Source organism: Chamaea fasciata, unplaced genomic scaffold (assembly GCF_029207755.1).
Source record: "Chamaea fasciata isolate MVZ Bird 193981 ecotype frontalis unplaced genomic scaffold, bChaFas1.0.hap1 SCAF_2, whole genome shotgun sequence".
NCBI classification, from domain to species: domain Eukaryota; kingdom Metazoa; phylum Chordata; class Aves; order Passeriformes; family Sylviidae; genus Chamaea; species Chamaea fasciata.
The window spans coordinates 14,759,085-14,772,564 of NW_027094087.1; the positions used below are offsets into that span (position 1 = coordinate 14,759,085).

At 39.5% G+C, this 13,480-nt stretch overlaps 1 protein-coding gene across 8 annotated transcripts in view; it reads right to left on the bottom strand.

Moving 5' to 3' along the window:
• The window catches only part of APP (amyloid beta precursor protein), a 228,305-nt gene that overhangs the window by 133,184 nt on the left and 81,641 nt on the right, over positions 1 to 13,480 (bottom strand). For all 8 annotated transcript variants that reach the window (XM_066208645.1, XM_066208622.1, XM_066208658.1 and 5 more), the window contains exon 3: positions 10,871 to 11,000. In XM_066208645.1, coding sequence (XP_066064742.1) covers positions 10,871 to 11,000 — 130 coding nt within the window. The remainder of the gene's footprint in view (positions 1 to 10,870; positions 11,001 to 13,480) is intronic.

Below are 13,480 nucleotides of genomic sequence, written 5' to 3' on the forward strand. Positions count from 1 at the left end.
ATAGTAGTGTATTGTACTACAAAAGAAGCTTGTACTGACCACCCACTGACCAGTGCCCAGACAGCTCCTGATCAGAGTCCATGGCCAGCTTTTCCCCTGGTTTACACGTTGAGTATGCCATGATATGGCATGGAATATCCCTTTGGTCACTGGGATCAGCTGTCTTTGCTGTTTCTGCCCAGCTCCTCACTGGTGGGGTGAGAAGCAGGAAACTCCTTGACTGATTGCAAATACTGCTCAACTAAACCATCAGAGTGTTAACATTATTCTCACCCTAAATCCTAAACACATTGCTTTGCTAGCTAATTCTGTCCCTGCTGAAACTAGAACAGGGCTCCTTTGTCATCATGCTGGAACAGACTGATCTCATCACTTCCAGGAAGGATCACAGAGTCCTTATCTGCTTGCTCAGGTAGCACCAAGTGAGGTGGGAAATAAGATGACATTAGATGCATGGCAGAGCTGAGGAAGAGCTGGGAAGTGGACACAAACAAAACTGGCTTGGATAGCAGATGCTGACAGGAACAAGAGAACGTGCTAAGAAAAGGCAGATGTCAAGGCAAGAAGAGGATTTCTCAGAAAGAAAGGACAGGTGAAAGAAACATCATTGCTTGGGAGACTTGAGTGGAATGGTGATGGCCAAGACAGTAGCATCTGGTGAGCCAAATAACAGAGCAAGGCTGGAAAATCTGGAGCAAGTGGCTCTGTAAGAAGAGCCAGACAGCGGCAGCACCGTCAGAGATACAGAAAGGCATGAGAGAAACAGATTAGAAGGGAAAGGGGTAACTAGTCTGATGGCAAGCACTCGTTGACATGGCAGAGGAAGCCACATAAGCATGACAATGTCTATCTCAGTCCACAAAACATTTTAGTTCAAATGGTCAAAAGTAGGTCAACACTGCATCACAAAAGGGCATAAGGTGTATGCAGAAGAGCATGCAGCAGTACTTCCCCAAGATTGTGTTTCACCAGTTCTACAGACATAAGACTAAGGTCCCTAACAGCTTATGAGTTACCTTGTAGAGATGTCGAGTTTTGAAATTTTGTAGGTTCTCAGTATCCCAAAGATACTGTGGCAGATGGATGAGGAGCTCACATACACATTTATAACTATTCAATTACTTCTGTTTGCCTGAAACCTAAAGTCTGTGAGTTTTATTTAATAATCTGAGGTCTTCTCATGAAATACAGGGTGAATGACCATTCCTCATCCATCCCCTCCAAGTTACTCATGACTTTGCAAAGTACTGTCTGATGTTCCAGTCATTTTCCTTTCTATACTGGAAAGATCTAATCTACTGTGTCATTTCTTTTATGGGAAGCCATGTCATACTTTGAGCACTCCCCTTCATCTTAACTCTTCAGTTTCCACTCTGCACTTCTGAGGAAAACCAGAAATGCACACAATTTTCACAAATACAAATCCATAGCTGGCACAGTGGTGCAGTTACGTTCTATGCCTTGTTCCCCATCCCTTTCCTAATAATCCCAAAGACTATTGCATTTTGGCACTAATGAACATACATTTTCACAGTGTTTGTTAACATCAATCTCCAAGATCCCAATCCTGAGAAGTTTGAAGCTCCTCACAGTCTCACCATATACACTATGATAAGATTACTGCATTTTGGGGTTCTCCAATGAACACTGCCTTTACTATATTAATTTTTGCTTCCATTTTACATCCAGGCACTCAGTATCAAAGACTCTTCTGAAATTCCTCATAATTTGCTTTTATTAACTCTACCTGAATAACTTAATGTCTTCATCAAATGGGTCACCTCACAATTTATCCTTTTTTACAAATCATACATGTTTTGAACATCACTGGCACAGGAACTGATCCCTTGAGATTCTGTTGGTGATCTTTCTCTAGTTTAAGGGTGGACCTTTAATTCCTGCCATTTCTTATTTTAGCCACATAAGAGTTTTCTCTTCTATTCCATGGTAGATAAAATACTTTAATAACTTCTGGTAATGGACGTTGTTAAGTATCTTCTGAAAAATAAAAGGAGGTGCACTATCCATTTGCCTAGCTACTCTTAAAAAAAATTCAACCTCTTGCTCAGCATCATATTCACGGACAAGTCCAATATTTCTGGATGTTCAGCACTTCAAAAAAGTATCCCCTCTCCCACACAGGCTTACTGAACTGTATTTCCAGAATATTCCTGAGTACCTTTTAGAAATACCCAGTGAGTACCATCACTGACTCTCCCTCTGCAGTTAACTGCATCAAATCCGCTGGCAGCATTCAGTTCTACTCCAAGACCAGAATGTATTTACCATGAGAATTTACAGCTACTTTCAGTTAGGTGAGAAATTTTTTGAAAGATGCTACATATGCAGATCAATTTCATAACCACATGGTAAGATGGATGCTTCCTTTCTGTTCCTCTCCCCATCCTTCCTTCCTAAGATGCTAAAACAAACAACACACTAATTAGTAGAATTCTCCCACTGCAAAATTAAGTTCTTTAGGCTGAAGGAAAGCACCGAAGAAAAAGATCAGCCAACTCTGTGGCACTACAAAGATATTCCGATTAAAAAATCCTAGTCTGTCTGTTCCAAAAACTAGATGTAGACAATGAACAAGACATGAAACTTATGCAGCAGGTTCATGCATCACTCACAGGTTCTGTGTGTGTGAATGTACCCATCTATCAAAACCAAAGCTGCATGCTTCATAAAGACTCCTTGGGTACATACACTCACGTACACATTGAGACTGTTTCAAGCATTTTCCAGTTTGGAGCTCAACTATCAACAAAAGGCTTTGAAGCTTCTTTCCAGCTTTCTCCAGATTCCAACTACAAATTAAGGATAACACCCCTCTCTCCCTTATGACGTTTTTGAAATGAAACTTATGATATTTGAGGTGTTTGGGTAAGATTAGAGAGACTTCTGAGGGGAACATTAGTTTTGTTTTCAGGCAGGATCTGAGTGGTGAACAGTAACTTGGGCATGGGAGAAGCTGGACCCGGAAAGAAACACAGAATAGCTCATTCAAACATCCACAGTAGAGCAGAGCAGGCAGACAGAGCAGGCCCACAATCATAGCCTCCCTGGAACCCTCTGCACAGAAGAGTCAAACTATGATCAGAGAGGCACCTTAGCTTCCCTTTTATCCAATTTTTAAGCTCTTTTTAACTTTACTAATAGTATTTTAGCACTACTTTTTGAGGTTAACTCTTTTTATGTAAAGCATTGCAGAAAAAGCAAGAGCACCTGCTTTTAATCCCTGATGCCTCAGCCTGGGTAGAGTTACAAGTGACAGAAAACTTACTCCAACTAGCTTTAGTCATTCAAGCAGGAAAACTGATTTTCCTTCTTAAGCTCCTAAACATAGAAAAGTTTACTACAATGTGTAATGCTGTCTTTAGAGATAGCTATATAGAAGATTCATACTGGTGACCACTTCCTGTGAGCTGTTGCTGAACTCTCTACACTACTTGTTTTGATTTCCTTAGTCCATTGTAGATAAATAAGCATATCCTTTTCAATCCTTACCTATAAGAAATTATTTTTCTGCTTTAGGAGTAGATCTGCAGAGCTGCGATGTTCAAGATTTCAGAAAGTTTTTATGTTGTGACCTGTTCTTACTAAAATCTTACTGCAACCATCAAACAAGTAAAACATATGTACATCCCAAGAATTCATAGGAATATACAAGTTCAGAATTCTTTCTTCTTCTGGTCTTACTATACAAAAATTTGGTGTTTTACATTAGTCATATATAAAAGTACATTCTGGTCATCAGTAGAATGTTAATTTTGTTTTATCTCTGCACTTCAGTGTTTCTGAAGTGTTGGCTAAGCCAACAGCAGAACTGATGTTTGGCTCGAGTGAAGAGGTGGAAGCCTCTAGAAACAGAGTTGTGACTGCCTGAGGAAGTTTTTGTGCTGCTGGTGGGTGATCTCATTCAGGATTTCTCTGCCCACTCCCTACCTCTTTGTCCAGCTGATGGGATTTTGTCCCCTGAAAGATGACAAAGGCCACTTCAAATGGTTTACACAGTCCTGCTTTGAGAAGAAAATACTTGAAAAGACACAGTTGTAAACCATGAGGCAATAAACCTTCTTAGAATTATAATAAACTTACTAATTCGTTATTGTTTAATATGAATGATCACTAACTCCCCTGCTTCCTGTCAGCTAGTGTCAGAAAAACTAGACATGTAGTTGTGTAGGCTGAAAATAAGAGAATTTTTTTAAATTTAGGAACAGAGTGGTGTGAGGCTTGTTTACATCACTCACATGGCTGACTGAAGACTGAGGCAAGCTGGAGGCAAATAGCTAAACTAACAGGGACAGGAAAATTCCGTGACAGTTATTTAATGTAATTCTGTTAATTAGGCACTGCATGGAAAAGCCAGTGGAAAGCGTTTCCAATTACCCAGAAGAGAAGCTCTGCCACTGCAATAGAAATAGGTGCAATGTGAGTTTAGAGGAGGTAAAACCAGCAACTTTTGCCATGTATACAAATATACAGGCACTTCACATTCCTGTGTGAAAAAATTCCACCATTAAAATGGCAAAGAATTTTAGAACTACTACTAGAAGAACTCTCAATTACTTATTTCTCTATTTAAATGATTCATTCCAGGCATAACCTTGGTGTTTTCTTTGATATAATTGGCTAGGCATGCATATCAAGACTTGAGTGTGCCTTTTCTTCTGACATCAGGTTGGAGATTTGAAGTTTTCTTTCTTTTTTTTCTTTCTCTCAGGGAATTTTTGTTATTGCCTGAGAGACTATAAAGACCGGTACTTAAGAGACAAAAGATGTGGCTGGGAAGGAGGGGGGAAGGGTGCAGCTAGCCACTCTCTTCCCTGGCAGGGGTTTTATCTTTGCAAGGGTAGAGATACCACAAGATTTTGGCTGGGGTGTCAGGTACTGGACTCAAGCTCCTCATTCTCTCTTGCTCTCGAAATCAGAAGGGAACAGTCGAGTTGCTGCTACCATAGAGAGAATTAACTGCCACCGACAAGTCTAGCCCTTTACTGCTTCTTCCTTACCGTGGGTGCTTGTAAGAGTGACCATTGAGCCTGGGACCTTAATAACACCCAATCTCACTGGAAAGGACTCTCACCATTGTTATAGATGAGTAATGAGCTGGTTTGCTCTCACAATTAAGGAAAAAATATTATGTGTATGTTAGAAGAAGTTTTGTAGATGTGTAGTTATGTTATTGTGATATGTCCCCCCATAGTTCTCTTTCCCCTCCCCCTCATATTGTTGTCACGGGATAGCCTTGGTAGCATTTGGGGGGAGGGCTAGCTTGTTACTAGGAGGTGCAGCATGGCAACACCTGACCTCCAATCAAATTGCAAGAAAGTGATTGCCACCAATGGACGGCAAAGAAAAGTTGACTGACAGGCTTTGGGAGGGGCCAAGATTGGCTGATGTTACACCAGGAGTATAAAAGGTGGTGCAGCCATTTTGCAGACAAGCATGTGGCTGCTGGTCACTGAGACTTCTACTGCTGCTCTTTCTCCTTATTCAGTCTTTTGTTGTATTTTGTTAAGGTTTAAAAAAACTTTTAAATTTTAAAAGTGAGCATTGTTTTATCAGACTATCTACTCAGGTGCCTCAGGGGAAAAAACTGGGAGCCTGAACCCCCTTCCCTTTGCATAAATACAAATTATATGATTGGCTTTTCACAAATATTAAAATGAATACTACACATGTTATGTTGGAAAGTTATGCTATATTAATATAGTCTCTTTTAGTACTGTGATAAATACAGTTTTTAGGCTATAGCATAATATTAAAATAGAAACGATGTGATGTAAGATGCTTTTAGTAACTAGCTCAAGGAATGGGAAAGACAATCAAGAAATTCTTCATATTATCTTATCTAGATAGAAAAAACAGCAACAGACACCAAAACCCCAAAGGAAAATTTATTGCCTGTTATCGGGGAGTTTGAGACTCCATGAAGCCATAGGAAAATTGATTTACAGGATGGAATGGTGGGGAGAGAAGATGAAATTGAGCAGAAACACCCAAAGGAGAAAAGAATGTTTGAATCATGAATGGGATTTTTGAATATGCAATAGGATATTGCGTTTAAGGGAAGAGGCTTTGATAGCAAGGGGTGCCTTTTGGCAGAATGCCAGGCATCCAGACATCTGTAACCTTTTGCTTTTTATGTCTCTTATTGTCTTATTTTTTTATTATTAAACTTTTAAATTTTTAATGAAAAGTCAACTGCATTTTTCACATCTTCCCAGAGGGCTCCTCCCCTGGCTGCTTGTGGCACTGCCTGCAGAAACCCAACTGCTGCTGTCCAGCCTCACTGTCTTCTCCTGCTGCCTTAAACTTCGTTGCAACACTTTACCTCAACATCAGGTGCCCAAGGGGACACCCCAGGGCTCTTGCCAGGGCTGTGGAGTTTCTGCTACATTTTGGTTGTCATCTGCATGTGCCCACTTCTGCCATTCCAGCAACTGCTCCAAGGTTCCTGCTACAGCCCATTTCACCATCTGGAAGGGCACTGGGACTGGCTTCCTGACCTGAGTTTGTAAAGGAAGGCCCTTCTCTATCTCTCCTGCCAGCCCATTCGCCATTACCACATGGAGGGATGGCTGAGCTCACGCCACAGCGCCCTCTGCAGATGCAGGGGAATCATCGTATCTGCCCTGCCTGGCCAGGAGCCAACAGCGCCCCTGTTGGCTGTGACCATAACTACACCAAAGGGGAAAGGGCTCAACAGCCGAGAGAAGGCTGTTACTGATTTTCTGTACTTTGCTGTTGCTGCTGTTTGCCTTGTTTTATTTATTCATATATATATATATATATATTAGTAAAGAACTGCTATTCCTTTTCCAGTGCCTTTGCCTGAATGCCCTGTAATTTCAAAGTTATAATAATTTAGAGGGAAGGGGTTCATATTCCAAGGGAGGTTCCTGTCTTCCTTGGCAGACACCTGTCTTTCAAATCAAGATACATTAACGAGTGGATAACTTCACAAACTGCCAGAGTAATAAAACATGACAAGTTAATAAATATTTTCAAAGGTGTTTTTGTTAAAACCAGAAACAGAAACCAGTTTTTCACTACATAACCAAACAGCAAAATATACTTTTCATATAACCTAATCTACTTGTTTATGAACAAATGACTGCAAGTAATCACATTCTGATTGACAAAGGTTATATACACAATGAGATTCCAACACATATGGATCTTTCCAACACTGTGAATGCAGTGCTTAGCAGCACAAATTCATAGGATAATGAGGCAGAGCCACTCCTAAACATGCACTTCACACAGCATAGTTTATCTCCTGTAATTCTCCCTTTGCCACACCTTGCCATATCCTCTCTGCCATGCCCATATAATGATCCACAAACATCCACATAACTGAACTTCTCCTCTCTATCCAGGGTTCAGGATGTATTTCACCAACAGAAGATGAAATGTCAGCTATTCAGAAACACATAGCCACACATTTATCCAAGGTATTCAAAGAATCACATCTCTAGGACAAGGATGCTTTCTCCCACAATCAGCAAGGAACATGGAGTGAATTACTTCATTTCACTGGCCACACTGCACAAATTCACAAAAATGCTTGCTTTTCCTCAGGCAAGCAGTGAAGAGAGGAGAAAGTGCAAACTAGAAATGCTTACTGCCCACACTACCCCAACACTGGCAGAAATCTCACCCTCCTGCTGTGGCCACTGGCAGAGCTCCCACCAACACTTACACAGCCAGATTGGTGGCCATGGTATATTCCCAAAACCAATTTCTGTAAAGCAAAGAAGAAATCATTGGTTTCTTGGCACTGTCTGCTGTAACCCTGCAAGCTGTGCCACACAGCAAGTGGTGCAGGCGTGAGGGTGGCACATACACCTGAGATCAGGAGAAGGGGGTTCTCCAGATCTTCACACTTCCACCAGCACATCTCACAGCTCCTCATCTTTGCTGTGTACCCAAACACATTCGTGGCTCTATGTCAAGCACCACAGTCCTCACTCAAACAATGTAATTTAACTCTTTAAGATTTAGATCCAATTAGATAACTTTTAGGAAACGTTTCTGTGATCAATGCAAAGACACATGACTGAGTGAAATAAGGGGCTTTCATTTTGCCTTGCTTGAATTACTGTTTTTATGCTTTAGTTGTATTCTCTTAAGAAAATATGAGTCTCTATAATCTAGTAAATCTGATGGGTATTACTGAGGTACACTGCTACAAATAACAGCTGTAACTACTCCCCTCCACAAGTCTCAAAGAGAAAAAACTCCTGGAGCAGGCAAGGGCTGTAGTGAAATGGGCTCTACACGCTTGAAAGCCTTGGCTGAAGATTATGATACAGATTCTGTAAAGATGCTCTGGCCTGAAAGCAACCAGATTTCTGTCACTCACTGTTTCTCAACTGTGAAAAATAATGTCAAGATGGAAGAAATAACTGAGCTGACTCAAGATACTTGAAGTGATCCTCAGAGCAATGGAAAATTAGGACTCCAACTTTGCAATCAGCTGCCCAATGACAAACTTTCTGTTTGTATCTTAATTCTTACCAGATGGATTAAACAGTGGTCTAGGGCAAGGGTCTATTTGCGCTAAAATTACAGAGGAATAGGCACTGGCAATGTCCAACTTCTGACAATGTCCCCTAACAGCCACCACACTAAGAACAGCTGAGGCACACACAGAGCTGACAGGCAAGATGCAACGTTTTAAAAAATTATCTTTAAATACTGAAGAAGTACTATGAGAAGAGAAAAAAAAATAAAATTAAAAGCCCTCTGGACTCCTTAGTTCTATACAAAACATGATTTAAAAAAAAAGTATTCCAAACAGATATAGTACACCACAAGCAGAGGGCTGGTTGATGCAGAAATTACAGATTATGGCGACTGTCACCATTTTTCCTCCAGAGGAAGTAATCATGTGGCCACCTACCCCCAGTAGACCCTTGGGGATAACAGTATCTAAGGTTTATTCTAGTCAGGGTCAAAAGATGAGTATCAGCATACAAAAAGGATAACAAACACAGTGTGTCATATACAACTACATAAGCCTCAATTACAACAAAATCAGGAAAAAAAATTGCATATGTGGGGATTTTCAAATAAAAATTAAGGGCTAAGGGCTAATGGGAATGAAGTGCTTAAACATTTTTAATATTTTTGTGTCCAAACCTTGCTACTTAGATAGCAACCATTCAACTTGCAATGATTTTTCTTTCAAAACTGCAATTCAGAGAAGGCACCTTAGAAGTCCAAGTCCAGTTCCTCACTCCTTCAGGGAACTGCATACAGTCCTGTCCATAAATTTATGAACTTCCTTCCACATGATTAGATTTTTTACTCCTTTACCAGAAGACTGTTGGAGCTCCTTATGCTTACAGATACTTCCTTATAATTTGCAGAATAAATTTATTCATATCCAATGTATATTCATTTGTTCTTGTGATGAAATTGTCTTTTAGCTTAAATTAGGTTGTAAGACCTCCAGGGCACTGACCAAATCTACTTAAGGATAGAGAGTCCTGAGCCTACAAGTTCCCTTTTCTTAATTGAGAGCTTTGCTTGTGGTGACAATACAATAAATAATAAAAATTAGTTTTTATAGTTCCACTAGTTCCAGGTGAGACTGCAGCTCTGCCTCATCTCTAACAAGTTGCTTATTTGCCTTTACAAATATATTAACACTACAGGCTGATGTTTCCATCCTGACTATGAAAAACTAAAGAAAGCACAGCAACAAATGGCTAAAAGAGCATACCCCTTTTAGCATTAAAGCCTGTCCTGGAACCGACCAACTCAACTCATGCAAAAGTCTGGAAAAACACAAAAACCAGCAGGTTCCTTCCCACAGTCAGAATCTGTGATTCCTAGAGGCAGGTTTTTGTGCTCACCAAAAGTCTTGAATTTGGGCTCTCCTTGAGGATTTTTGCCCAGAATAAACTAGTCCTGCAGAGCCTCAGTAGCATCAACAATGATATACTGCAGGTTTAGAAACACTTGTTTTATATCTATACAAACAAGCATCTGATCTAGAAACTTTACCAAACAAAAAAAAAATTCCCTGATACTTAGCACAGATTTTATATACCTGCTGTTTTAGCACTTTTGACCACACTGGTGGCATTTCTGTTAGTTGCTTTTCAGTCCCAACTTTGCTAAGAGTAGATTGTGCCCCGTGTTTTACTTACTCTACACAAATGAACAAAAATACTAGAAACATTGCATATTTTAAAAAAAATTCTTTCATTTTTTGTTTCATGGAATAACTGGTCTGAGTTGGTTTCCATGCCTTTTAGCTGTCCTGGTTTACTAGAAAAGCAAGTTCCAACTCCAGCATTTATCACAATTCAAATGGCAGTAGTAAAGCAACATATTTAAATATAGAATACTACCAAGAAAATGTCTTGCCTAGAATGTTAATGAAAATGGCAAATTAACAATTCCATTTTCTAATGCAGACTAAAGTAAAGGTTAAGAAAAAAATGAGGGCCCAAATCTCCCTTTTAATTGATTCAAAGCATCAAGGACACAGGACAGAACAGCAAGCAACTGCTACAAAAATAAAGTTGCAGGATGAAATGGGAGAATTTATACAGTATCTTTTGCTTTGTTTCAACAAATACAGATTTCCATAGCATTTCATGCTACGAGTCCAAGTACTAGATATTCAAAAATTAATGTGAAGAAAGAAGGGTTTAATTAGGGAAGAGCAGGAGTACTTTCTTTCTAGATAATGCAGTTTCAAAGAACTGAACAACTGGACAAAACTCTCTTCAGAAAAGACAATAATACTGAGGTATAGAAGACATTTATGTAGATTCTCTTTTTCATTCAGAGACTGAAAAAAATAAAGCAGGAATAAACAGACTAAAACTGAGTCACTCACCCAGACATCTGTAGGGAACCACAATATGCGGGTGACCATTACACTGCTTCCATCCCCTTTTGCACCAGTTCTGTATTGTAACTGGCTGGTTGGCTTCAACAACATTGGTGATTTGCAATTCAGGGTACACCTAGCATTAAAAGTATAGAAAAAGACAAATGTTATCACAAGTATGCACTCTGGGTCACTGAAACACATTTGAAACTACACAATATTCATCTTCCCTCTCTTCTCTCTCTTCTGCTGAGTAAAATATTTATGTCATGGTATGACTATACGCATATCTGGAAAGCTGGTGTGTCTTGTTCATCAGTAAAAACATGTGGCTGCCAATTCAGAAAAATTATGGTGGTAACAGCTGACTGTCAAAATTATAATTTGCCCAGTTATATTTGACTAAAGTAAAAATCAGCTAATCATGGTTAAATACCTTCTCCTCCATGTCTAAGCTACTGCAAAACTCCATCCCCAGGGCCTATTCTCCATACAACTAAACTTAATAGCACATCTTTTTTTTCATCTCAACGATTTTAACAAACATCATAATTCTTGTCTGCTGCAGTTTGCCTAGTACTAAAAGTCTGTTGAAACAATTATTCATATTTACATTTACATTACCAATTTCTAAATTGCTGAGATCAAAATTCTATCTCCTTTAATACCGCAATACACTTCTACATCCACAACCATCACACCAGCATATTTGCTGATTAATTTATTGGCAAACCCCAACTCTGGCTTTTTATCCCCCTCGGTACCTTTATCCCACCCCCCTTTTCTACGCTAACATGGCCTATAGCTCTCGCTTTACATTTTTCCAACTGGCAATCTACCAGCCCTATCATGATACTCAGAAAGTACTAATTTTCCTTTGTCTTTCCTCAAGCAATCCTTACCAATTTCCAGCTGTGTGAGATATGAGGACTTAAGTGCCCTGAAAAGTACTGTCTACTTATATCTATCAATGGAAAAGTAAAACAGAAATAGGAGCAAGTCTGAAGTAACTGAAGATGGTCAAAAACATCCTTCAGAGAAGTAACATAATCTCAAAAAAAGAAAACTGGATTAAGATGGAGTGAATTCTGAGAGTCCAAAACTGGTGCTTGGAAAAGTAATCTAAGAATCCTGACAGTCCTGCCTCAAGCAAAAAAGATTTTTGTCAATTATAGATCTCCACTGAGGTCATGGCATCTGAGAGGCAGTGTCTCCTGGCACTCCCCTGGTTGAAGATTTCAAATATAACCATGGCAACAATGAAGCAAGCAGCTTGAGCTAAAGTCCTAAATTTTAAAAGACACTAACAAACGACAGTACAGCCTTTTCAGATTTGAGATCAGTAGTCTTTAAATGAATGTGGCCTGGTCCATATACATGGGAACAACCAGAAAGCAATCAAAGCATAACTGGAAGTAATTTGAAATAATTTCTTTCTTTAATTAAGAGACATGAAGGGGCTATTACAATTTTAAAACTGAACTGTATTAACACCTTAATGCACAACACAAGGGCACATAGAAAACAATGCCACGGAAATGACTATAGAAAGAAACACTGCCTAAACAATGCACTTTATGCTAAAGAGTTTAAATATCAACCCTGCCTTCTATTCCAAAATATAATTTAATAATCAGATACTTCTCTCCTTGTGTAAATACTTCTTAGAATCCATCTGTCAGATCTTTGCCAGTTGCAACAGCACCCTCAGCTCAGTACAACTGATGACTGAAGAAGTATAGAGGCTGAAGGTGCAACATGCAATGTTAACCCAGCATACAAGATACAGTGACCTCAAAAAAGCCACAGGCAGAACTGAAAAGTGTGAAAGTTTCCTACACTCAGAAGACTGAAGCTTTACTTTCTTTCTTTTGTCAGCAGGTGGCCAAGGCCGATGGTCAGCGTCCACATTACAATACAGATGCCCATTTTCACACTGCTTGCAGGAAGTGACTCCAGAGGAACTTGCTGCTCCCCCTGCTCCATCAGTGCTTCAAATACTGAACTCTGCTCTGAAACAGCACTTTCAAGGAAAGCTCTTGCACATGCTCATGATCCCTGTAACAGCACTGCCAATATGGATTAGCAGGAAACTTCACACTTTAACTGCTGTGTATTACCCTGCAAGACTCTATAGCTTCCTCAAGAGCTAACATGCGTGATGCGAGAGGAAGATTTAATTTTCTTTGGGTACTTCCTTTAGCATTGTAATGCTGAACTCTTCCAGTTCATACCTCCAGAAATGTCACACTCATGCAATTACAACCCGTGGTTAAATAATACAAGCCATGTGCTTCATATATCAGTGTCAAATGACATGTTCTCATCAGGGACATTTACCATTGCCCAGGATTAACTGTCATTTGTCATTGGCAGAGGAAATAAATGCCTTAAATGAAGACAACTAAGGAAATTTCAAAGAGGATAGACTGGAATGTTTAAAAAATGAAATTAAGACCAAAAAAACTCAAAACCATTTATTTACCCACATGAATGTACATAGATTTAAAGTGGCAGAAAATAGGATTCTGATCCACAAGAATGAAGATACACTTAATTGCTTTCCTGAGATGAATTTCTAAAGAGTAAGAGCGCACTATTACTCTAGGGCCTCAC